This window comes from Entelurus aequoreus, linkage group LG12 (assembly GCF_033978785.1).
Source record: "Entelurus aequoreus isolate RoL-2023_Sb linkage group LG12, RoL_Eaeq_v1.1, whole genome shotgun sequence".
NCBI classification, from domain to species: Eukaryota; Metazoa; Chordata; class Actinopteri; order Syngnathiformes; family Syngnathidae; genus Entelurus; species Entelurus aequoreus.
In genome coordinates, this window is record NC_084742.1 from 36,064,111 (window position 1) to 36,088,520 (window position 24,410).

Sequence of the window (24,410 nt, forward strand, 5' to 3'; positions counted from 1 at the left end):
AGCTCAACACACAATCAAATGTTTCCGGGGTGTATGTTTTTAGAGTTGGACTAAATTTGACGAAGGTCATTCTGGGAGTTTTTGTAGTCTTTTATTCTTCTAGTTCTTGACAGTTCGAGTGGGTTTGTATGCTGTCGTCACATCTCATCCACGGTGTAATAGGGTTAGGGTACATGTATATATATATATATATATATATATATATATATATATATATATATATATATATATATATATATATATATATATATATATATATATATATATATATATATATATATATATATATATATATATATATATATATATATAAACATGACCGTCAAAATTCACATTAACGCTTGATATAACATCACATTTTGAATCACATTTTGAAGGTAAGTGTTCACATCCGGTTTGCCTGCACATATGTCTGTCTTGCGTATGTCAGAATATAATCGTTGTAATTTGAATATATGTGATTACAAAAGTGCCCCCAAAGTACTTTAGTGAAGTGTTATCAAGTAGTTTTACAGCCATGACCGTTAACATCCACATGGACGCTTGAAATAACGCTTTTATTTTGAAGGTAACTGTACACATCCGGTTTTCCTGCACATGTGTCTGTCTTGCGTATGTCAGAATATAATCGTTGTAATTTGAATATATGTGATTACAAAAGTGCCCCCAATGTACTATAGTGAAGTGTTATCATGTAGTTTTACAGCCATGACCGTTAACATCCACATGGACGCTTGAAATAACGCATTTATTTTGAAGGTAACTGTACACATCCGGTTTTCCTGCACAAGTGTCTGTCTTGCGTATGTCAGAATATAATCGTTGTAATTTGAATATATGTGATTACAAAAGTGCCCCCAATGTACTATAGTGAAGTGTTATCATGTAGTTTTACAGCCATGACCGTTAACATCCATATGGACGCTTGAAATAACGCTTTTATTTTGGAGGTAACTCTACACATCCGCTTTTCCCTGGCTTCCTGTTGTCAACTTTTGCTTACTGTTTATCACCCAGTCTACAGGACTCCCCCGTGGAAGTTCTTTTTTTTAACCACTTTAGAGGGAAGAAATGACTTTGCATCTGGGAAATTAACAATCTGGTTGACTGTTTACAAGCGTGCTTCCCACAAAGCTTGTCACCATGAGAAGCAGGAGCAACTCGGGCGTGAAATTGGACAACTATGCCCGCATAGTACATCAAACTATCCTGCAGCACCAGGTGAGTGTGGAATCAACGTAGTAGTATCATATAATAACTCAAATAACAACCACTTTCCTCTTTCCATTGCTGCAACACCTTGAAAGTGTAGTAAACAGATATTACACAATTGCCTTTTTGTGTAACTCCAGGAAATAGTTTGCACCTTCTTTAGACATAACATGCACTCACATGTGTGTTTGTAAGGTGAACCCTTGGCATTAATCATGCTGTAATAAAAGACCCTTCTTATCACAAGCGCTCCAAACAAGGATTTGCATTTGAATTGAAACATGTTGCAGTCACTGCTGAAAGAGTTGCCAAGTTTCTTGAACGCAATTAACATTCAGACAGTAAACTCCAGCATTGTACGAAACTGCAACCCCTTTGATGCAGTGAAAAAACTATGCAGATACACAATATTGCCAACATTATTTGGCCACCTGACTTGACTCGCATATGAACTTGAAGTGCCATCCCATTCCTAACCCATAGGGTTCAATATGATGTCGGTCCACCTTTTGCAGCTATTACATCTTCAACTCTTCTGTGAAGGCTGTCCACAAGGTTGCGGAATATTTGACCATTCTTCCAAAACCACATTGGGAGTTCACACACTGATGTTGGTCGAGAAGGCCTGGCTTTCAGTCTCCGTTCTAATTCATCCCAAAGGTGTTCTATCGGGTTCAGGTCAGGACTCTGTGCAGGCAAGTCAAGTTAATCCACACCAGACTCTGTCATCCGTCTTTATGGACCTTGCTTTGTGCACTGGTGCACAGTCATGTTGGAAGAGGAAGGGGCCCGCTCCAAACAGTTCCCACAAGATTGGGAGCATGGAATTGTCCAAAATGTTTTGGTATTCTGGGGCATTCAAAGTTCCTTTCACTGGAACTAAGGGGCCAAGCCTAACTCCTGAAAAACAACCCACCCATCCATCCATTTTCTGACGCTTGTCCCTCTCTGGGTCGAGGGGACCTCACACCATAATTCCTCCTCCACCAAATTTTACACTCGGCACAATGCAGTCCGAAATGTACCGTTCTCCTGGCAACTTCCAAACCCATACTCGTCCATCAGATTGCCAGATGGAAAAGCGTGATTCATCACTCCAGAGAAGGCGTCTCCACTGCTCTAGAGTCCAGTGGCGACGTGCTTTACACCACTGCATCCGACGCTTTGCATTGGACTTGGTGATGTATGGCTTAGATGCAGCTGCTCGGCCATGGAAGCCCATTCCATGAAGCTCTCTGCAGACTGTACGTGGGCTAATTGGAAGGTCACATGAAGTTTGGAGCTCTGCAGCAACTGACTGTGCAGAAAGTCGGCGACCTCTTTGCACTATGCGCTTCAGCATCCGCTGACCCCTCTCTGTCAGTTTACGTGGCCTACCACTTTGTGGCTGAGTTGCTGTTGTTCCCAAACTCTTCAATTTTCTTATAATAAGCCGACAGTTGACTTTGGAATATTTAGGAGCGAGGAAATTTCACGAGTGGATTTGTTGCACAGGTGGCATCATATGACAATTCCGCGCTGGAAATCACTGAGCTCCTGAGAGCGGCCCATTCTTTCACAAATGTTTGTAGAAACAGTCTCCATACCTAAGTGCTTGATTTTATACACCTGTGGCCGGGCCAAGTGACTAGGACATCTGATTCTGATCATTTGTATGGGTGGCCAATAACTTTTGGCAATATAGTATATCAACCAGTGGTTCTTCATTGTGGGTGGTTTGTTTGGACTGCAGACGCAGAAACTGTGGCAGCATCCAAACAGCACCGATGTAACGATGTGCAAAAAAAGTGTCAATGAAAACAGGAACAACGTAAGAAACTAAAACATAGGGCAGCCATTTCTACTTGAACGTAAACGTGGAATGTAACAAATCCGATCACTTTGTGCAGGTTATGTCTTCATTATGTGCTCAAAGATTTGAATACGGATGTCTCCCGGTCTACAGGATCCCGTCACAGGCCTCCTACCTGGCAGCAGCGACCAGCCGGACGCTTGGGTCCGAGACAATGTTTACAGCATCTTGTCCGTGTGGGCCCTCAGCCTGGCCTACAGGAAGAACGCTGACCGGGACGAAGACAAGGCCAAAGCCTACGAACTGGAGCAGGTACGTGCGTTTATGTTTAAGAATGTGTTCTTTCTAAAGAAGACTAACCTTCTCCATGATTCCCTGCAGAGTGTAGTGAAGCTAATGAGAGGAATCCTGCAGTGCGTAATGAGGCAGGTACGTCGGCTTGTCTTTTTACCTTTTTGTTGTGCAGGAAGTGGTCTTCATCAAAGCTAAAACAGCATATTTTGTCGACTCACAGCTGGATAAAGTGGAGAAGTTCAAGTACAGTCGCAGCACGTCCGACTCTCTCCATGCTAAGTACAACACCAGCACTTGCGCAACCGTGGTTGGCGACGACCAATGGGGTCACCTGCAAGTGGATGCCACCTCGCTCTTCCTGCTCTTCCTTGCCCAGATGACAGCGTCTGGTTAGGATTTCTACTGTTTTTGTTCACCACTTTGGAACAAGGCTCTGAATGTACTCTGTGTGTGTGTTAGGTCTTCATATTGTCTACACTCAGGATGAGGTGGACGTTGTGCAAAACCTTATGTTCTACATCGAGGCGGCTTACAAAGTGGCTGTAAGTGGCGAGTTTGAGCTTTTTCATACTTGAAGGCGCACTCTGTGTGTCGTATTTACTGTGTCCCACTCTCTCTGACTGCTCACAGGATTATGGAATGTGGGAAAGAGGGGACAAAACCAACCAGGGCATCACTGAGATCAACGCCAGCTCCATAGGCACTGCCAAGGTAAACAACTGTGCCGTTAGAAGGAGAGACTTTCCTTTACAGAGAGTCAAAACTGCTGATCTATAGTTCAAATATGGATTCAAGGTGTCCAGTCGCTTCATTGACCTTTAGGATGCTCTTTAAACGACCTATGTACTCAGGAGTCAGACTCAAGAGAGGACTTGCTCGCTTATTAGTGTCCCTTTTCTTTATTAGGTACAACCTTATTTAACCGCGTGGCGGTCACTGTGAGTGTTCAACTTTGCCTGGTGGCTGTCAGGCGGGATCAGGTTTCCCGTGTCTTCCAAGAATGGCTTCCTACTCCGAAATAACACACGCGCACAAACATGCTCACAAATGCACAGAGGCTAAATTAAGACATTAGGAATCAGGCTCCACGGTGGAATGTAATTACTACTCTAGCAGTTGCTGTCACTGCAGAAAGTTTGATAGGTTTGCTTTGTATTGATTCAACTTTCTTGTCTTTGCACACTGTACAGTTACAGTATTTATGGAACAAAGGTTAGTGCAAAAAGTACTATACAGTAGGGATAGGCAATATGGCCCAAAATGTATATTGCAATATATATAACAGCCTCCTGCGATAATGCTATACTGTATATAACAATATATTATTTGGTATGTAAATTGTAATAGAACCATTTCAAAATAGGCTACAAAGACTCCTAATTAGGCTGCCGATGTATGCGGTAACATGTGTCATTTCCGGTTGTATTATTTTGTCAATTATTATTTTCTACCTGATCATTTACTGTTAATATCTAATTACTTTCTGTTGGAACGTGGTTCAATCATCCCTTCTGTTAAACTGTTATACAGGGCTTTACATTAGTTTTGGGCTATACTACAAATTTGGGTATCGATTCAATACAAAGTCAGTGCAGGGGCAGTGTTGGTCATACCAATACTGATATTTAAAATTAAAAACATTTTTGAATGATTACATTTTTTAACACAACAATCATCAGACAAAACACAGAATGCTGTTGTAACAATATTAAATAAATGATTAAATTATTTTATACTATTGGCTCTGATTTAAATCTTTTGGTTTTTGCCCTTTTAAGTCCTCCTGTGTCCAGGGACTTATTTTCTAAGTTTGTAAAGAATAATAAAAACGACAAAATATTTTTTTATTAAAAAAAATATCGAACTAACAACTGTATTATCGACCGCATACTGATATTATACTTGGTATTATTACTGTCGATATTTGTATTGATCCACCCACATGTTTACATTCAAAAGTTCTAGCTTGCATTTAGTCGTTAGTTTATCCTCCTGTAGTGTAGCATTTTTAGCTACTCCTCATCCTCCAGGGATGATACTTTATAAGAAATGTTGTTTATTTTCTGCCATGGAGGCGAGGATTAGTGACTTAGAAGTGGCTTTGCACTGTGGAAGGACAGAAGGTTTCTGCTGCACAGCTTCTCCTGTCAGCACTGATAGACCTGGACTGAAGTCTGTGTGGATGTGATGCAGTCATGATGTCTCTTGTTGGCTTGAGTGTTTTTCTTCTGTTGATTGGATTATTTCTTGTTTAATAAATACAAATTTTAATGAAATTAGTTGCCAGCGAGAATGCTACATTGTGTTGAGGACACGTTTGTTTGCTTGTCATGGTCAAATTTGCAGGTCACAACTATAATTTTTCAGCCAACTGTATATGCAGTGCATCAGGAAAGTATTCAAAGTGCGTCACTGTTTCCACATTTTGTTATGTTACAGCCTTATTCCAAAATGGAATAAGTTCATTTTTGTCCTCAAAATTCTACAGATTATACCCCATAATGACAATGTGAAAAATATTTTTTTTAATTTTACAAATGCATTAGAAATAAAATAACTAAACAAAATCACATTGCTCAATGGGCAAAACATCCCAAATATAGGTTTGCCAAGCTTGTGGCATCGTATTAAAAAATACTTGAGGCTGTAATTGCTGCCAAAGGTGCATCAACAAAGTATTGAGCAAAGGTTTTGAATACTTACATACATGTGCTTTTTTTTTTCGTTTTTTACTTTTAATAACTGTGTTTTTTTTTTTTTTTTAAACAGTTTCACGTTGTCATTATGGGGTATTGGGTGTAGAATTTTGAGGACATAAATTAATTTATTCCATTTTGGAATAAGGCTGTAACGTAACAAAATGTGGAAAAAGTGACACGCTTTAAACTTGCACTGTAATTCCATCCATCCATCCATTTTCTACCGCTTGTCCCTTGCGGGGTTGCGGTGGGTGCTGGAGCCTATATTGTCTATATCGCACAAACCTACTATACAGTGTAACCTGTTTATGTGAACTTACTTGAGACAGATACATACGAAGAATGAGCGACAGAAGATCTTTTAACATATGGCAATTTTTTGACATTGTTTTTCTTCATTTGTGCATACAGTGTTCACCTCAATTATTGCGGGAGTTACGTTCCAGACCACCCTGTGGTTTATGAATTACTGCAAATTAGGGACGCTATTTAATTTATGATTTATATGAATATTGTATGTAGTTTAGGTATTTTTGAACCCTCCATAAACTGTTACTAACCTCTTACACACAGTCATAGTCACAGCGGGAGTTACGTTTCGGACCACCCTGTAATCATGTATGGTTTCTGCGAAGTAGGGATGTTATTTTTTTATGATTTATGAGAATAGTGTATGTAGTTTAGGTCTTCATAAACCCTCCACACACTGTTATTGACCTTTAACACACACTCAAAAAACGCTCTGCTCTTAAACACTTCCAATAATTAAATAGTTACCTGTTGAAAATATTGGTACCCGCGAATGGTGATGCTACTAATAAAGAATCAGCTGCAAGTGATGATGATGATGGCGGATGGCAGTGTCACGGTGGCCGCAGCCAAATGAGGAAGAAAGTTATGGAGAGTTGTTGACGCAGTCTTTTTAAGAGACACTCACAGTCATCTTTACGTGTTTATTCTCCTTTTTTATGTTGCGAATAGATTAATTTAATTTGTAATGGCAGCTTATTATAATACATTTACATAAAAAGCCTATTCACCTTACTTTGTGTTTAAAGTTGCTCTTATTACTCAAAGTGTCGGATTTACTCAGATCCAAATACCATGCGCTAAACACTGTGCAAACTGTAAAATGATGTGTACTATTAGTGAGCGTGTTGCAGGTGATCTACTAGGACTGCATTTACAATTGATACCTGGTGCAGTTCACCCTGTTGAAATGAGTTTTTTTCACCATGGTGACACTTATTTACTCCACATTCATGTTATCATGCTCCCACCTGTAGTATTTTGCTATGTTTGGAAAAATGCAGCAGGCATTTACCACTTTTTCCGGGCATTTTAGAAGCAGTCCTGCATTGCATCTACAAGGTAACCCACTCTTTTTAGCATGCTAAAGGATCGTTCTGGCAGATGTTGGCCCCAACTCAGAGGGCGCGCTGGAATATTCCAAACCCAAGAAAATGCATATCAATCCAAGTTTTTTCATATGTATTATGAAATAGCGAATGTTATTAAAAACAGCAGCAGACACCAAAATACATTAATTGAATTTGTTCCAATACTTTTATTTTTGACAGTCCATATATGCTGACAAGCATACGTAGGAAGGAGCTGCAACACAATCACCTCCATTCCCACAGCCATTTCTGCGCACATGCCAGTTTGTACGTCTTTTTTAGATGTACTAAATAAAGATGCAAAACAGCTCCTGCAGTGCAATTTTAACCTTGAAAAATTGCACTGCGTGTGCTAAATAATGTAATTAGAATTTTCTCCTCCCAGTATTGTGGGCGTATATTCTGCATATTTATGAAGACAGACACGCTCCTTAAATTACTTACTTAAAAGGGAACTGCACTTTTTTGGAAATTTTGCCCATAGTTCACAATCATTATGAAAGACAATGACTACGAATGGATTTAAAAAAAAAAAAAGCATTCTAAATATTAAATGAATGCAATCAAAAGTCTGTTTACAATGGAGCCTACGGGAGCCATTCAATTCTGCCTATAGATCCAAACACCTCCATTGAGGTTTTATAAATAAAAAAGACAATATAACATACATCCATAAACGTGGACGCATGTGAAAAAGTGCAATATATTTATCTGTACAGTAACCTTTTTATTTATTTATATATGCACCTTATTGCTTTTTTATCCTGCACTACCATGAGCTTATGTAACAAAATTGCGTTCTTATCTGTACTGTAAAGTTCAAATTTGAATGACAATAAAAAGGAAGTGTAAGTCTAATATACATGATGTAAGTATATATGTAATGTAGTAACAGGCACATTTATAATAACATTTAATATTTACATATTTTGATCATTGCAAGCATACGTGGCGCATTCATTTCAAAAACGCATCTCAACGTTTTTTGTGTTTTTTCTTCATCACTGATTACTACTCACTGCACTCTTCATGAGAGGTAAAAAACATAATAAAACAGCACTTACTGTGCAATGTTCATATATTTCCATTTAGATTAAAAATGTCTCATAATCCTGGGGGAAAAATGGGGCTTTCCGTGTTGTCCTCGCCAGTTCCAGGTCCGAAATGGCGGTCAAAGTGTTCCAACTTGTCGGATTATATTCTCAGTCATCTATTTTTCAAGTGAGAGGCATGATTTATGATCTACAATAAACTTGCAGGGAGCAAGGAAGCGAGGAGCAGCAGACCACTCTATGATGTAAACATTGGGACACCAGGAAGCGATCATGGCGCTGCTCTACATAGTTTGTCTGCGATAGCGTTTATAATAATAATATCACAAATACTTGGTTATACTTGTTATCCATAACGTCACGGTAGATGACTAGACGACGCTACAATACAGTTCGTCCGAGCGGCTTTTTTCTTTCTAACCAACTTCCGGGAGCTGGGGTTGTGTTTATGTGATTTCCATAACATGCTGCATCATTATGCATAGTAGAAACAATGTATTGGCACATCCTTATTCTTGACTACAGTAATAAAAAAAACTTTTTTATAGGTGCAAATCCTTCTACTGTTCCAAAAAAAATAAACATTTAATGGATGCATTTTGTTAGTTATTTTAGTAGAATCCATTTTTACTTGGGAGCATACTTTGCACTGAACAGGCAGTCATTGTGTGCACGTTTTGATGCTGTGTACCTAAACGGTAGTTTTGTCGTTTGTTGATAATGATACATTTACAGTATCAAACACATGTCAGCATAAACAGACCAATTTTTCATAGGATTTGCATAATTGGACGTGACATGTGCATGCATTTTTTTAATGGAAAAAGCAAAGCAAATATGTTTAGAAATAGAAAGTAACTTTATTCTGTCGCTTTTTTTTAATGCCACAAACAAGACGAAGCTGCCTTTAAAAAGAGAGACACATTCTTTGTCAGATGCTGCTTTTAAAGTGTGTTAAAGCAGAGTTACAATCTATAGTACAGAGTTAGAATGACAAGCTAAATACACATCACATTCCATTATAATGTGTTTATGAGTGGGGGCAACAGGCCACAGCACCACTATGAAAAAAATCACATGGGGCCAACAGTTGTTGTCACTACAACCCTATTTTGGGGGGCCCTGTCAGCCAGCAGTCTTGGAATTGTCCTAACTTTCCCACCCATGTGGCACTCCTGCCTTAAGGTAGCACCATCATTCTGAAAAGGTCCAAGTTTATCTATGGTGGGCCACAAAATTTTTTGCATAGGAAACGCTGCTTTTTACTAATAGGAAAAAACTTGGTCAATCAATCAATCAATGTTTACTTATATAGCCCTAAATAACGAGTGTCTCAAAGGGCTGCACAAGCCACAATGACATCCTCGGCTCAGATCCCACAACAGGGCAAGAAAAAACTCAACCCAACGAGATGACAATGAGAAACCTTGGAGGAGACCGCAGATGTGGGACCCCCCCTGGGCGACCGGTGCAATGGACGTCGAGTGGATCTAGCATAATATTGTGAGAGTCGAGTCCATAGTGGATCTAACATAGTAGTGTGAGAGTCCAGTCCATAGTGGGGCCAGCAGGAGATCATCTTGAGTGGAGACAGGTCAGCAGCGCAGAGACGTCCATAACTGATGCACAGATGAGTGGTCCACCCTGGGTCCCGACTTTGGACAGCTAGCGCGTCATCTGTGGTCACCGAATCTGTGCCCCCACTCTTCACGAAGGAGTTAATTTGACTGCTCAGTGCGACTGCTCAGTGGCCTTGTGGTTAGAGTGTCTGCCCTGAGACTGGAAAGTCGTGAGTTAAAAACTATAAAAACGGGACCGATTGCCTCCCTGCTTGGCACTCAGCATCAAAGGTTGGAATTGGGGTTTAAATCACCAAAATGATTCCCGAGTATGGCCCCCGTTGCTGCTCACGGCTCACTTCCCAGGGGGTGAAATGGAGATGGGTGAAATGCAGAGGATAATTTCACCACACCTGGTCTTTGTGTGACTATTGTTGGGACTTAAAATTTTAAGCCGGTCCGATTTAAGTGGGTTCCAAAAATGTTTCAAACATTTTATCTTTCAGGCAGCTCTGGAGGCACTAGACGACCTCAATCTTTTTGGAGCCAAAGGTGGACCCGGATCGGTGGTTCATGCTCTGGCTGACGACATCCAGCACTGCCAGGTTGCGCCCAATCATTCATTTGTGTAGAGGACAGCTCTTTTTGGCCGCTATAGTCTATTTGTTCATTGTATGGTCACATATGGGGATGTGAGTCATGTGGTGGTAAGTCAGCACCGGAAGTAGTAAAATCCGCTGTTCACCTGGTAAGTTTTGTGTTTGAACTGAGAGGGGGTGAACGGAGGATTCCTACGTTTTCTGACTGCCTAGTTTTGCTGTATATTATTGCCTTTCCACATGTAAGTGCTTCATTTATCCACATTCTTTTCTATTTAGCCTCTCGGCGACTAAGTAGCTCAGGAGATTCGCCTACAATTCAAGTCACTTTACCGTTTATCATTTTGTTTTCTTCTTTCAATATATTCATCAGTCCATCCTGACCTCCATGCTCCCAAGAGCATCCATCTCCAAAGAGGTGGATGCCGGCATCCTGGCCATCATCTCTTATCCCGCATTTGCTGTGGAGGACATGAGCATCGTCAACATGACCAAGGAAGAGATCATCTCCAAGCTGCAGGTGCCCACAGTCTAGGGTATCAGCTATGGTTTTAAGCAGTAGCCCTAAAGAGTGCCACATGATTGTCTGTGTGTCTCTTTAGGGTCGCTACGGCTGCTGCAGGTTCCTCCGAGATGGACACAAAACCCCAAAAGAGGTCAGCGACGTCACAAGGAAGGTCATGTCGAACTCTGATTTAACTGATTAGTGTTTGTACTTTTGGCCCCCTCAGGATCCCAATCGTCTGTATTACGAGTCAGCCGAGCTGAAGTTGTTTGAGAACATTGAGTGCGAGTGGCCGCTCTTCTGGACCTACCTCATCCTGGATGGCATTTTCATCAACAGTCCGGAGCAGGTAAGTCTGGAGAGTTTGTATATCAGTCAGTTTGTGTTTACACCTTCTATCCTGGTGGTCGGCCTTGTAGGTGCAGGAGTACCAGGAGGCTCTGGAGGGCATCCTGATCAAGCAGAAGGACGGAATACGACTGCTACCGGAGCTCTACAGTGTCCCACCGGATAAAGTTAGTCTTGAAACCAAGTTTGATCAAATCCTTTAGCTACTGTCTTAATTGTTTCAACACATTTCCAAACAGGTGCAGGAGGAGTACATGAATCCTCACACAGTGGAGAGGATTCCAATGGGAAAGTGTCCCCTGAAGTGGGGACAGTCTCTGTACATCCTGGGAAAGCTTCTGTCTGAGGTGATCGTGGATCTCAATTAAGACACTATTCAGGACTTTTTAATTTGACGCCACCTACTTCTTTCCCTAGGGTTTTCTTGCCCCTGGAGAGATCGACCCTCTGAATCGCCGCTTCTCCACCATCCCCAAGCCGGATGTGGTGGTACAAGGTGAGCCATGTCCTGGAGGAGGTTTTGGCACCACACATTGTGACACAATATTCCATCCTTGTAGTGTCCATTCTGGCCGAGACAGAGGAGATTAAAGAGCTGCTGTTGAAGAACGGTATCGACGTGGAGATGGTGGCTGACATCCACCCAATTCACGTGCAGCCTTCAAGGGTGCTCAGCCACATCTACGCCCGACTTGGTAACCTGCTCAAAAAAACTGTCTTGAAAAAGTATAACGACCGAACACCTGGACAGTGATGCTCGGACTTCTTCAGGTCGGAACCCGAGGCTCGGTCTGACAGGACGGCCCTACAGGAGGATCGGCGTGCTGGGAACCTCCAAGTTCTATATCATCAGGAACACCATCTTCTCATTCACGCCTCAGGTGCGTCACGTAATCAAGATTCCTGCATTGTTCCCAAAGAAATCATGTCATGCGCCATCCGATCTTTTCATAGTTCCTGGACCACCAGCAGTTCTACCTGGCTTTGGACAATAAAATGATCGTGGAGATGCTGAGGACAGACATTTCCTACCTGTCGTCCAGGTGGAGGATGACGGGAAGGCCCACTGTCACGTTCCCCATCTCGCAGACGATGCTGAGTCAGTGCACCGAGATGGTCCCTCACGTTTTGATCAGGCAGTTCTGCTTTGTTCTAAGCATTGTTCTTTGATGCGTTTCAGCCGAAGACCACACAAACCTGGACCCCGCTGTGCTGGCGACGCTGAAGAAACTACAAGACGGCTACTACGGAGGAGCGAGGTGGATTTACAGTTTTAATTTATTTTCTGGAATACAAATTTCTGTCATTCACAATTTAAGTTAATAACTTAAATTTGTTTATATGTGTGGATCATGTAGGAAAGATGAGTCATTGTGTCTATAACACTTGAGATCATGGTTGTCTTGAGTTTTAGCCTTAATGACGGTCAAACGGAATCATATGTTTTAGGGATGTGCCAAACGATCGGTATCGGCCAACTTTCGTGAAAAAGTATGGACTGTTAATCGGCCATTGCCGATTAACAGCTTTTTAATGCCAATCACAAACACTGATTCTCTCTGGCTGACAAGCGGTTAGTAGCTAATTAATTTTTTTCATAGACAGTGTGGAGTTGCTACCCTAAACTAATAATAATCACTTTTATTACGTAAAAAAATGCTTTTCTTAGTATAAAAGTATCATTATCAAGTATTATTACCACTGGAGGCCGAGGCTAAACATGTTACACACTGAGAGAAAGCCAGGAGCAAGCACAGCCTTGCTCAATACTTTGTTGATGCACCTTTTGGCAGTAATTACAGCCTTAAGTGTTTTTTAATACGATGCCACAAGCTTGGCACACCTATCTTTGGGCAGTTTCACCCATTCCTCTTTGCAGCACCTCTCAAGCTCCATCAGGTTGGATGGTAAGCGTTGTTTTTTATCCAGGATGTCTCTGTACATTGCTTCATCTTAGTCTAGTCAGGGAGGTGACCAAGAACCCGATGGTCACTCTTTCAGAGCTACAGCATTCCTCTGTGGAGAGAGGAGAACCTTCCAGAAGGACAACCATGTCTGCAGCAATCCAACAATTAGGCTTGTATGGTATAGAGGCCAGACGGAAGCCATTTCTTAGTGAAAAAGTTTGCACCTGTCAGACTCTCAATCTCCCAGGAAGTGGAAAACTAGTCAGAATAGAGGAGAAGGTGAATGCAGCAATGTACAGAGACATCTTGGATGCAAACCATCTCTTCCCATCCAATCTGATGGAGCTTGAGAGGTGCTGCAAAGAGGAATGGGCAAAACTTCCCAAAGATAGGTGTGCCACTTTGTGTCATCGTATTAAAAAACACTTAAGGCTGTAATTACTGCCAAAGGTGCATCAACAAAGTATTGAGCAAGGCTGTGAATACTTATGTACATGTTTTTTTAGTTTTAATAAATCACAACGTCTTTATGGAGTATTGTCTGTACAATGTTGAGGACAAAACCATTTTTTTCCATTTTGGAATAAATCTGTAAGATGTGGAAAAAGTGAAGCGCTGTAAGTACTTTCCGGATCCACTGTAAATGCTTAATGCATTTTAAGAACTGTAGATGGAACCACGTTGCAGCAGAAAGTAAACAGATATTAACAGTAAATTAACAAGTAGATTAATTAGAGACTACAACATGTTGGTGTGTCAGCATCGTCACAGTCAGTACACGACATGTAAGAGAACGATCCGATCGATGCAAAAATCGGTGGTGTCGATATTAAGGGTAGTATCAGTAAATGATCGATATTTTTATTTTCTCTAAATGTTTACAAATTTAGGGTATAATATCCTGGACACAGGGGGACTTTGAGGGCAAAACCCAGGGTTTAAATGAGTATTAGTTTTTACTTTATTTTAGTTACTGTGTACTATTGACTTTGTTTTGATCAAGCAATTGCATAGAATGAAAGAGAATAAGAGACTAGTTTAAATATTGTGTTGATATTGTTACACTGTCAATAGCACTCACCAAAAATACATTGAAAAATGTACAGTTAAATGGGACTTGTTATGCAACACCATATTTTCTTACCTATTGGTACCTGTTTTTTGTGTATTTGGCATCTGCATAAGTTCCAAAAATTTTAATATCAAACCATGGAAGCATAGCGGAGATATTTATAAAATATTCTTGCCTTCTGTCATACTTCCTCCAATCAAGCCATTTGGAATTTTCCCCATTTGTGACATTTTTCCCCATTGGTGACATCAGCGGATATCTCCATATATGGTTAAGTTTTACACGAGAGCTTTAGTCAAGTCCGCCCTTGTAATCCGTAGCTGTAGTCAATAAGCTCCTTCTTTCTCTCTATCCTCTTGTTGTGGGGCAGACTGGCTCGTACATGCACATGCATCCTCCGCTATTGCCATTTCTAGTACAAAGTAGCGTATAGTTTGAATCTATATCCTCTGTCAGTAGACTTGACATAGAAGTGCTAAAAACTACAACATGTCTAACGGGAAAAAAACGCAGTTGAAGTGGAGGCACATGCATCCTGAAGAAACGGCGGCTTATAGATGGTCTGTAAAACATAATCAATGTAGGCCACAAGAAATTGTTTTAAATGTAGGAATAAATCATAAAATGACCCTTTTAATACATTTGATCGGTATTGATATCGATGGATCTCACTCACGTATGATCGGAATCAGCAGCATAAAACCTTGATTGGCACATCCCTAGTATGTTTGTCTATTTTTGTTATATGTTATTATTATATTATATATTATTATATATTATTATCTTATTTTTAATATATATATATATATATATATATATATATATATATATATATATATATATATATATATATATATATATATATATATATATATATATATATATATATATATATATATCTTATATATCTTATATATATTTGTTTTTTTATCTTGCGCAAGATAAAACCCAAAAATACAGGTCTTTGGTATTTTCCAGTTTATAATCCAGTTCATCGTAGCAGTTAGAAAAATTGTTGCCATTACACTTTTCCCCTTGGCGTTCCCTCTGCAGGATTCAGACGGGGAAGCTGTCGGAGTTCTTGACCACTTCCTGTTTTGCTCACCTCAGCTTCTTGGATGGTAAGGTTTTGGGCAGCATGGGCCATGACGAGGAGTATGATGGTGATGATGGAACGGGTGACGGCGAGGGATACGTGCATGAGTTGCGCAATGACGATGGTAAGGAAACGACAGAGGATGAAGGGATTATGGGTGGCCTCTGTGTCCTTTTAACAATTTGTTTCCCTCTTTTTTATAGTTCTAATGACTTAATGACCAAATTTGATAAATTACACTTCCAGCTCCACCTTGACCCCGTGATCCTCCCTCTGCTGGCATGGCGACACCAAGAGGACTTACTTTTAATTACATCGTCATTTGCTTGGGAAGGTCTTGGCCAGACATAGTTTAGCATCTCTTTGCTGACATGAGCTGCTAAAAGAGCTAATATTGCATTGCTTTGTAGGCAGCATTTGGCTTTGAATGATGTCAAATAGGCTGTTAATGTACGGCATGTAGGGATAGGCACCAAATCTGGTACTTTTTTGGCACCGACCGAATCCCGCCGGTCCTAACGGGCACAGATTCACTTAAAATCCAATGGTTCTACATCGGTACCAATTGTGCGTAACGTCTCGTCCTGTTGCAGACTCAGCTGGCTCTAACTAGGGATGTATCGATAAACGGTAACAACGGTTAGTATTGCCGTTTTAAATTAGGTTGATCAAAAAAAAAAAACAGCATACCCCAATCTAAACTTATATAAACACATTGCTGTCTGAGCAACTAAGATGTTCATTTGTGCACATTGAACCTACAGGCTGTGCTGTCATGGCACAGAATGATCAATCGTAGACATACGAGGCACAGGTGTTTTTACTAGTGATGTGGTAATCAACACTGAAATATCGATACCACCGATACCAGATATGTATGCTGTAATATCGATTCTCGATTCAAAGTATGGATACTTTTGATACTAAAGGTATCTGAGATAATGTGTACCATTTACAGGAACACAGTGTAAAAAAGTAACTAAACTTGTAAATGAGGCAACGCTTCAATGTTGGATGCTTTAGTGGAGTTTTATTTTCATGTTCAGTATATTCACGTTAACATGTTCATGTAACTGAATTGTGAATTATTTTTTATGCTAATGGTAGTTATTTATAATAAACATATTTAATGTTTTTATTATTTCACTCATTTCCTTTTTTGCGTGGTTTGAAACACCATTTTTGTGTACTTTGTATGATCTGTTGTATTAGCTTGACTATATTGTTATTCACGCCACTACTTCAATATACCGATACGTCAGGGTTTGAAATGAATAAATAATTCTGTCTTGTATTCTTTATGCTATGGGATATGTTATTATTTGAAATACAAAACGTTTTAAATTATATGTTATTATTTGAGACACACAACTTTTTTAATTTTAGCAGAATTGGATCGGTATCACTGATACCAGCCTGACTTTTACTTGGTGTCGGATTCGGAAAGAAAATCACTGTTATCGCATATTACAAGTTTTTGCGGTGCGTTCAAGGTACACTGAAAAGAAAAGGACAACCAAAGAGTAGATCGCCCTCCAGAAATAATAATATACTGTATTTGCAATGCACTTTTCATTTAAATACATCTTAAAGTACTTAAGTACAAATCATTATTTAAAACAATAAAAGTTTAGCCATTAAAACTGATAAAATACTGAGACTAAAACACAATTAGTGAAGAATAGGTAATACAAAACATGCAAAATAGTGGGTTTTCTATCAATTTGTCTATTTTTTTGTAGTTCTTTAAAAAAATCTTAAGGATTTCAGTGTGTGTATAATCACTTTTGGAGCACATTCAATAATATTGCGATTGTAATAACGATGCTAATTTGGGTCACAAAAACAGTGATATAAAATGTTCAAATCGTTACATCCTTAACTCAAACACTTAGCCATCACTTTAGCAGCACTGAGAGCGGACTTTGCTAAACTACACAATGCCAATAAAGAAATTGCCTCAGAAATGTAATAATAAAACAAGATATAACAACTGAACAGAAGTTATCATAATCGGCTCATTTTTAAATGTTGCAATAAAAAATGTGATATTATTATTAAAAACGGTAATATTTATTAACACACACAAAAGTACCAAAAATTGGTACAATTGAATGCAGGTATCAATTCCCAGGCACCGAGAATTGGTACCGTATTGGTTCAATTGTGAAAGGTACCCATTTCTAACTGCATGGCAGATGATGGGTGAAAAAATGATTGTGACTGTATCAACAATGACCCTCCCGCAGAGGCTGATGACCTCGCCCAGTACCTGGACCACCTCTTGGCCCACTCGGCCCCCAAAAAGCCCAAACTGAAGGCAGGCGGGCTGGGGAAGTTCAAGGCCGTAGCAACTAAAACAAAAGAGATGGTGACCCTGATGAACAAAGCACAGGAACTCAACGTGCAAGGTGGGCCGAGCCCTCATCTGGATTGGGGTTCGAATCCCAACAACATCCCAAATACGCTTTTTTCTTTCCAGAAGTCAACATGTACCTGCCCAATAAGCTGTTTCGCTCCCATCAGCCATCACTCAATCTGAACCTTCCGGACTCTTCCGCACCGCCAGACACTCAGGTGGGGTTTTATTAGGTTGTGAGTACACCAACGCAAACCAGCAATCATAAATTGCTCTTTTTGTGATATTAGGTCCCAGAGGTGACTGTGACGTCACATAGTGGCGTGCCACGGGATGCCAGCGGAGCCATCAATTATGAGGCACTGGTTATGCTCCTGAAAGGCACGCAGAGTCTGCAGGACCAAGCTGACATCCTCTACATCCTCTTCAAGGACAAGTGAGATTATTTGTGAGATGAACGGATGAAGTGAGTAAGTTAAGTTAAAAACTTCAAACACAGGGGCATGGAGTGGGATACGCACTTACACGGCAAAGGCATCACGGTGCGTTCGCTGCTCACTGACCTGTATGAGAAGGCGGGTGAGCTGAAAGACTGGGGGCTGATCAGGATGACATCCGGAATGCTGAGGAAGAAGGTGGAGGAGCTGGACTCGGTGAGGAACGCAGAAAATTGAATTTTCACTAAAAACGTCTATTAAAAGTGTTGAACAGAATGCAGCAGCTGCTTTATGATTGGCTGTGATCTCCCGCCAGGCCTGCTCAGACTTGCTGGCCCACCAAAAGCACCTCACTGTGGGTCTTCCCCCTGAGCCTCGAGAGAAGACGATCACCGCTCCCATCCCTCCGGACGAACTGGCGCTGCTCATCGACGAGGCCAGCGACAACAACATCAGCGTGGCCATACTCACCCAGGTGAGCCGCGTCATCCGCCTCCCTCGGTTTTCATCGCTTTCATCCCGACTCCCACCTCCAGGAGATCATGGTGTACCTGGCCATGAGCATCAGGACACAGCCCAACCTGTTCAGTGAGATGTTTCGGCTCCGCATCGGGCTCATCATCCAGGTCATGGCTACGGAGCTCGGCCAGTCGCTGGACTGCTCTGGTAAGGACCACAGAACTTTTTCTTGTCTTTAGATTAAATGTGCTTGCCTTTAGGGGAGGAGGCCACTGAGAACCTGATGAGTCTAAGCCCTTCGGAGCTGAAGAACCTCCTCCACCACATCCTGAGTGGCAAGGAGTTTGGCGTTCAGCGCAGCGGTCTGTCCACCCGTCAAATGTTCACCTCGTTTTGTCTTGCTGGGTTGACGCCACAAGGATCCTTCGCTCTTTATTTCCTCCGTAGTGCGAGACTCGGAGGCCGGCGTCAGTCCCGCCATTTCCATCCATCACCTTGGCAACGTGGGCGCCACCAAGAGCGAGAGGGCCGGAATCAGCAAGCTCAAAAGCGACATGAAGATGGTAGGCAGCAAACTACATTGTTGGTGGTAGCATTTTAGCATCGGCATCATTTGATCTATACACAGACTTTTTGGAAAAACTGGGCTAAAATGGAAAATTACCTAGATTGGCCATTGTGCGTTTTCTCTAACTCGCCTCTTGCCAGGCTTCTGATTGGTCGAAATAGCCTCACAGTTGGGGTGAAAGCACTGTGGTCTTTTTTCTGCAGCTGGAGCACAGGATGTCTCTGACAGGGCTCAGTAAGGTGATGATGCCATGCGTGGGTGCTAATTCACCGTCTTTAATCGGGGGTGGTGGGAAGCATCGGTCAATACGAGGTTGTCGATGAAATAAATCTAATGAGTCGGCGCCTCGTCACGAGTTGTTAATTGGGAAGTTAATTTGCCATGTGGCTGTTTTTAAGAGTTGTGTGTTGTAATCAGCATGATTCATTCATGACTCTTTTCAGGTGACTTCTGCCTGATGAATGAGGAGGAGGCGTTTGATTTGAAGATGAAACTTTTGACTAAAATACGAGGTTTAATGACAGTTTGTTTTTGTTGCAGGCGGATCGTAGAGTGTCTTTGACAGACGCAGTCAAGGTGATCATTCATACGAGGACATCGAATTTCTTTCAATGTCACAATGCAGTAAATACGCACACGTATTGGGACACATTCTGCCAACAGAATATATTTTCCAAGATTTTAGAGCGTACATTTTTTTCTTCAGGCCCTCAAAACCTGGAAGCCTACGCTAATCCTAAAAGGCTCGACCAATTAGTTAGAGGTGTCCCAAGACTTGTGTCAATGTAGTGTTTGACTTACAGGTCCATTTATTATGCAAAAAAGACATATTAATGGTGTTCTAACATTAACATGTGTCCCTTGAGTCTGTTTATGAGCACAAAAATGTATCATCTCCCTCACTTGTTGGCTCCCCTTTTGAGAGACGAGCCTCTTAAAAGTTGCTATGTGATATACGACATCCATTACGTTGGACAAATGTGGAGTTACAGTTATGTATAAACAGTGGATAAAAAGTGTGCTTAGGGTTTATTAATTAAAGCATTTTACAGTGTTATTGCTTGATTTTGGCAATTGCACTTACACAAAAAAGTGTATTATGGGACTTTTAACAGGTTGAAGGGGGCGTGTCTCAATGCTGTAGCCTACGCATGAGCCCTGACTTATCACAACAGAGTAGGCGTGTTCAGGGTTACAGGCTGCGGAATCCAGACGTTTCGGCCAAGAGGAGAAGAATGCTGATTTACCCTCTGCATAACTTGGAGATTTATGGAGTATTTAATTGAGAGACATTTATTGTAGTGATTCAATATTATTTTAAAAGTAAGGGGGATAAGGGCTCCTTTAAGTTTTAAATCATTGATGCAGTCATTTATTTAGATTCAAAATGTGTTTCTTCCCTCCCAGCCGGAGCAGAGTGTGGCGTCTCCTAGCAAGGTGATACAAGCTCAGCATCAGTGTTGAATTTCAGCATCGACTCTCTGCTTGCTCCAATCACCTTCAGACACTTTTGTTTGTTGGCCTTCTATGTCCTGATTTCTCTGCAGAGGTCCTTAATTGTCTCGCTTCTGGCTGTCTTTTGCCTCCAGTTTTACCTGCCACTTGTTTCATTTTGCTTCCTGCATATTGTCCCTCTTAGAGCCTTCGATCTCATTCACTGGACATCAGCAACATCGAGTCAGGGGTAAAGTTTTTTTTTCTCGGTGTCCTACGTTGTTATGGAAACACTGTTTCAACCATGACTTGGAGGGGATTGAAAATGTTCTCAGCAGCTGATCTGCTTCTTTCCCGCCTCAGAGGTACAGACTTCCATCCATAGAGTCGCTGGACATTCCGGAGAGCGTCTCGGTGGCAAAGGACACCAGACATGGACAGTGGCTGCGCAGGAGGCGCCTGGATGGCTCGCTGAACCGAGTACCGATCGGCTTCTACCAGAAAGTCTGGAAGATTCTGCAGAAAGTGAGTTGTCACGCTCATATTTAAAGGTCGCCTCGTCTTTCAAGCATTAGATTTTAGTACTAATTCCAATAGTTGACATATTTTATTTTCACATGCATTTTACATGTATTTTTGTTATTAAATAGGAAATAATAATTAAAATCTACCATGCACATAAAATTAATAAATGTAAAGCTAATCAAACTAAAAAAATTATATAATTAAATTATTAACATTAGTAAATTAACTATTAGTTATTAATATTATTTTAATCAGGCACTTAAAAAAATATAAATACATAAAAAAGTTATTTAATTATTAGTAGTATTTGGTAAAAATGTTAGTTAATTTTATATTTAATACATGTTTTAAAATATATTCATTATAGGTCATTTGACACAATTGAAATCTAATTATGCATGTAAATATTGATAAATGTTAAAATATTACCATTTATTTTTTTGGTAGTTTGATATTCGGTAGTAGTATTGTATTACAATTTGTTAAAATATTTTTTCAATTTTTATGTGCTAATTTATGTTAATATGTTTACATAAAAAATAGGCCACAGGCCATTGAACACAATTGATTTTAATTGTCTAATAATGGATGTAAATATAGGGACATGTAAAAATGAGCTTATTTAATTTGATTATTAAAATATTTTATCATTGTATATGCAATGGTTTTTTGTTTTTTTAAGTGGCCATTTAACACCACTTTTGTCTTATCATGCTCCTAACAGATTTGTTTAAAAAGTAGTGTGGACGTATTCGTTTCATCTGGAGCCAGAAGATGTTTAAAGAGGACATGATGCATAAACTTAAAATGAGAAGTATTTATTCCCTATCGGATACAATTCTAATACAATTTGTCTGAGCGCTATCTGTCCCGAGTAGCATTCAATACGGCGACTTACACAGGGCCGTCCGGAGGCGCCCTTCCCCTCGCGCTCTTACAATACATATCACAATGTATGAATATGCAATGAGGTGGCTTCCTCCAGGCGTGGAATCTTCCTCTGCCTTCTCCTTCCTGTAATCTGACTTCATATCTGGTGTTGTCCTTCAGACCTCGGCAAAGAAGCCACGTCAACAGTAGCAAGAATGTGGACGATAAGAGTGAATGTGCTTGAACTTGGATCCAGTTTCAACTGGAACTTAGGGGATATGATGAGTTATTCTAAGCATACACATACTAAACATTTCTTAATCACTTCATCCTTCATTATCTTAATTATATCCCAACATAATATATCCCAACAGTAGATATATTTTTTATTTTATTATTCTAAAGATATTTTTTTCCATGTTATATGTAATTTTGACATGAGGCCGTTGATTACAAATGTAATCATGTACATGTGTGATCAAATAGAGATTTAAAAAAACGGCATAATACAAATGATTCAAATGATACATTTTTACTATTGTTTAACTAAATTGTCCATGTTGTCTTTCTAGTGTCACGGTCTGTCGATTGATGGCTTTGTCCTTCCTTCGTCCACCACCAGAGAGGTTTCTACTCTTTACACGTCACCATTGGGTGAATTTTTTTCAATGTGTGTTGTGATCTAAGCTTTTACTTCCTCTCTGCCTGCCGCCAGATGACCCCAGGCGAGATCAAGTTCTCCGTCCACGTGGAGACGGTGCTGAACCGTGTCCCGCAGCCCGAGTACCGCCAACTGCTGGTGGAGGCCATCTTGGTGCTCACTATGCTGGCCGACGTCGACATCCCCAGCATCGGTTCCATTATCCACGTCGAGAAGATCGTACAGCTGGCCAACGAGATGTTCTGCCAGGACCAGGTTAGAAGCCACGCCCCCTGGTCAATGTTGTCCTCACTCACCTTTTTTGATCTCTCTTTGTTTTTATCGGCCTTTCAGAAAGACCTCGGAGCAGAGGAGCACATCCTGGAACGCGATCCGTCCACCGGCGTCTACATGCTGCTGTACGACAGCGCCCCCAGCGGCCGCTTCGGGAGCATGACCTACCTCACCAAAGCGGTGGCGGCGTACGTGCAGGACTTCCTGCCTAGCGGTTCCTGCGCTGTACAGTGAGTTTAAAACATTGACTAAGTTCCTGTTAAGCATCCTAGTCTCTGTCACCTCCACCAATGTTCTTCTTTGGTCACAGCCGGTGCTAACACGTCATTGCTTAAAAGCACATGCTGGAGGATGTTCAAACACTGATTTAGTTTATTGTTTTATTTATCTTACAGTCCTCAAATGAGTGCCTAACTCATTAAAGCACTCATTTAAACTCACGTTTTAAAGATACATGAACCTTTAATAATGCTGAGTTCATCTTTAAAAATGTTTTTTTACAGTTGTATGAGAGACTTAATGGGAGCACGTTTTTGTGATATTAAAACAAATTATTTTAATTATAGAAAGTTAAGTGTAGTTTACACATATATTTGTCAAGGTTAGTTGTGAATGCAGTGAATGTTTTCATATATTTGTGGCCGAGAGTCATCAGTTTGCTGCTGTAAGAGATTGTTTATCTGGTTTATTTTGTTCAACTCGAGGCGTATTGTTGTGATTTAGCTCTACAGACGTAATAAAATTAATTATTTTGGCAAACATAAAAGACAATTTTAGCATTTCTTATCATTTGAATGTGGCTTCTCATTTTTTATTGGTCTGCGTGCACATTCTACAAAAAAGAAGAAAAAAGTGCAAGACATAGTTATGTTGATGCTAATAATCAGTACACCTAATAATAACATGCTTTGTTCTCAATAACAAAGCTGACATGCAGGCTCTTTAACTTTTACTTATGTTTGTAATAAAAATATTTTTTTAAGTATCCTTCATTTTTTCTTTGCGGAAAAAAGTTTGGACACCCTTGATAGGTAAAATGACACAAAGTGGCCACCAGATAGCGACAGTCATCAATGAAACCAACAAGCTAATCAATTGAAAGGCTGATATTTGAACACTTTCCTGTGTTTTGAATTTTTATATCATTTTCATCCATTAATTTTCTGATGTATACGTTTATAAAGTACGTTTAATGAAGCCACTTGAATCGCATTTGGGGTTCGAAGTTCAAGACGAAAATACGTTTTTGCTGAGGTAAGAAAACATCCAGGACAAGAGCAAACAGAAAA

General features: G+C 40.4%; 1 protein-coding gene across 8 annotated transcripts; it reads left to right on the forward strand.

Annotated features, from left to right (window-relative positions):
* Nucleotides 1-860: 860 nt before the first annotated feature.
* Nucleotides 861-23,903, forward strand: phka1a (phosphorylase kinase, alpha 1a (muscle)). Of its 8 annotated transcripts, XM_062065885.1 has the most exons (34): nucleotides 862-1,221; nucleotides 3,158-3,316; nucleotides 3,386-3,433; nucleotides 3,519-3,687; nucleotides 3,758-3,840; nucleotides 3,929-4,009; nucleotides 10,515-10,613; nucleotides 10,981-11,127; nucleotides 11,210-11,263; nucleotides 11,339-11,461; nucleotides 11,532-11,627; nucleotides 11,700-11,807; nucleotides 11,878-11,956; nucleotides 12,021-12,155; nucleotides 12,232-12,341; nucleotides 12,415-12,559; nucleotides 12,641-12,719; nucleotides 15,493-15,659; nucleotides 17,785-17,946; nucleotides 18,018-18,112; nucleotides 18,185-18,330; nucleotides 18,394-18,547; nucleotides 18,648-18,806; nucleotides 18,868-18,997; nucleotides 19,051-19,152; nucleotides 19,238-19,353; nucleotides 19,562-19,597; nucleotides 19,899-19,934; nucleotides 20,766-20,795; nucleotides 20,998-21,042; nucleotides 21,156-21,317; nucleotides 22,760-22,813; nucleotides 22,903-23,103; nucleotides 23,182-23,903. In XM_062065885.1, exons 1-34 carry the CDS (start codon nucleotides 1,144-1,146, stop codon nucleotides 23,353-23,355), a joined length of 3,762 nt encoding a protein of 1,253 aa, XP_061921869.1. In that variant the 5' UTR covers nucleotides 862-1,143; the 3' UTR covers nucleotides 23,356-23,903. The 8 variants fall into 8 exon arrangements, with proteins under 8 accessions (XP_061921877.1, XP_061921869.1, XP_061921870.1 ...); XM_062065893.1 differs by lacking the exon at nucleotides 20,766-20,795 and having other exon boundaries at nucleotides 861-1,221; nucleotides 19,562-19,629; nucleotides 19,871-19,934; XM_062065886.1 differs by lacking the exon at nucleotides 20,766-20,795 and having other exon boundaries at nucleotides 863-1,221.
* Nucleotides 23,904-24,410: the final 507 nt, after the last annotated feature.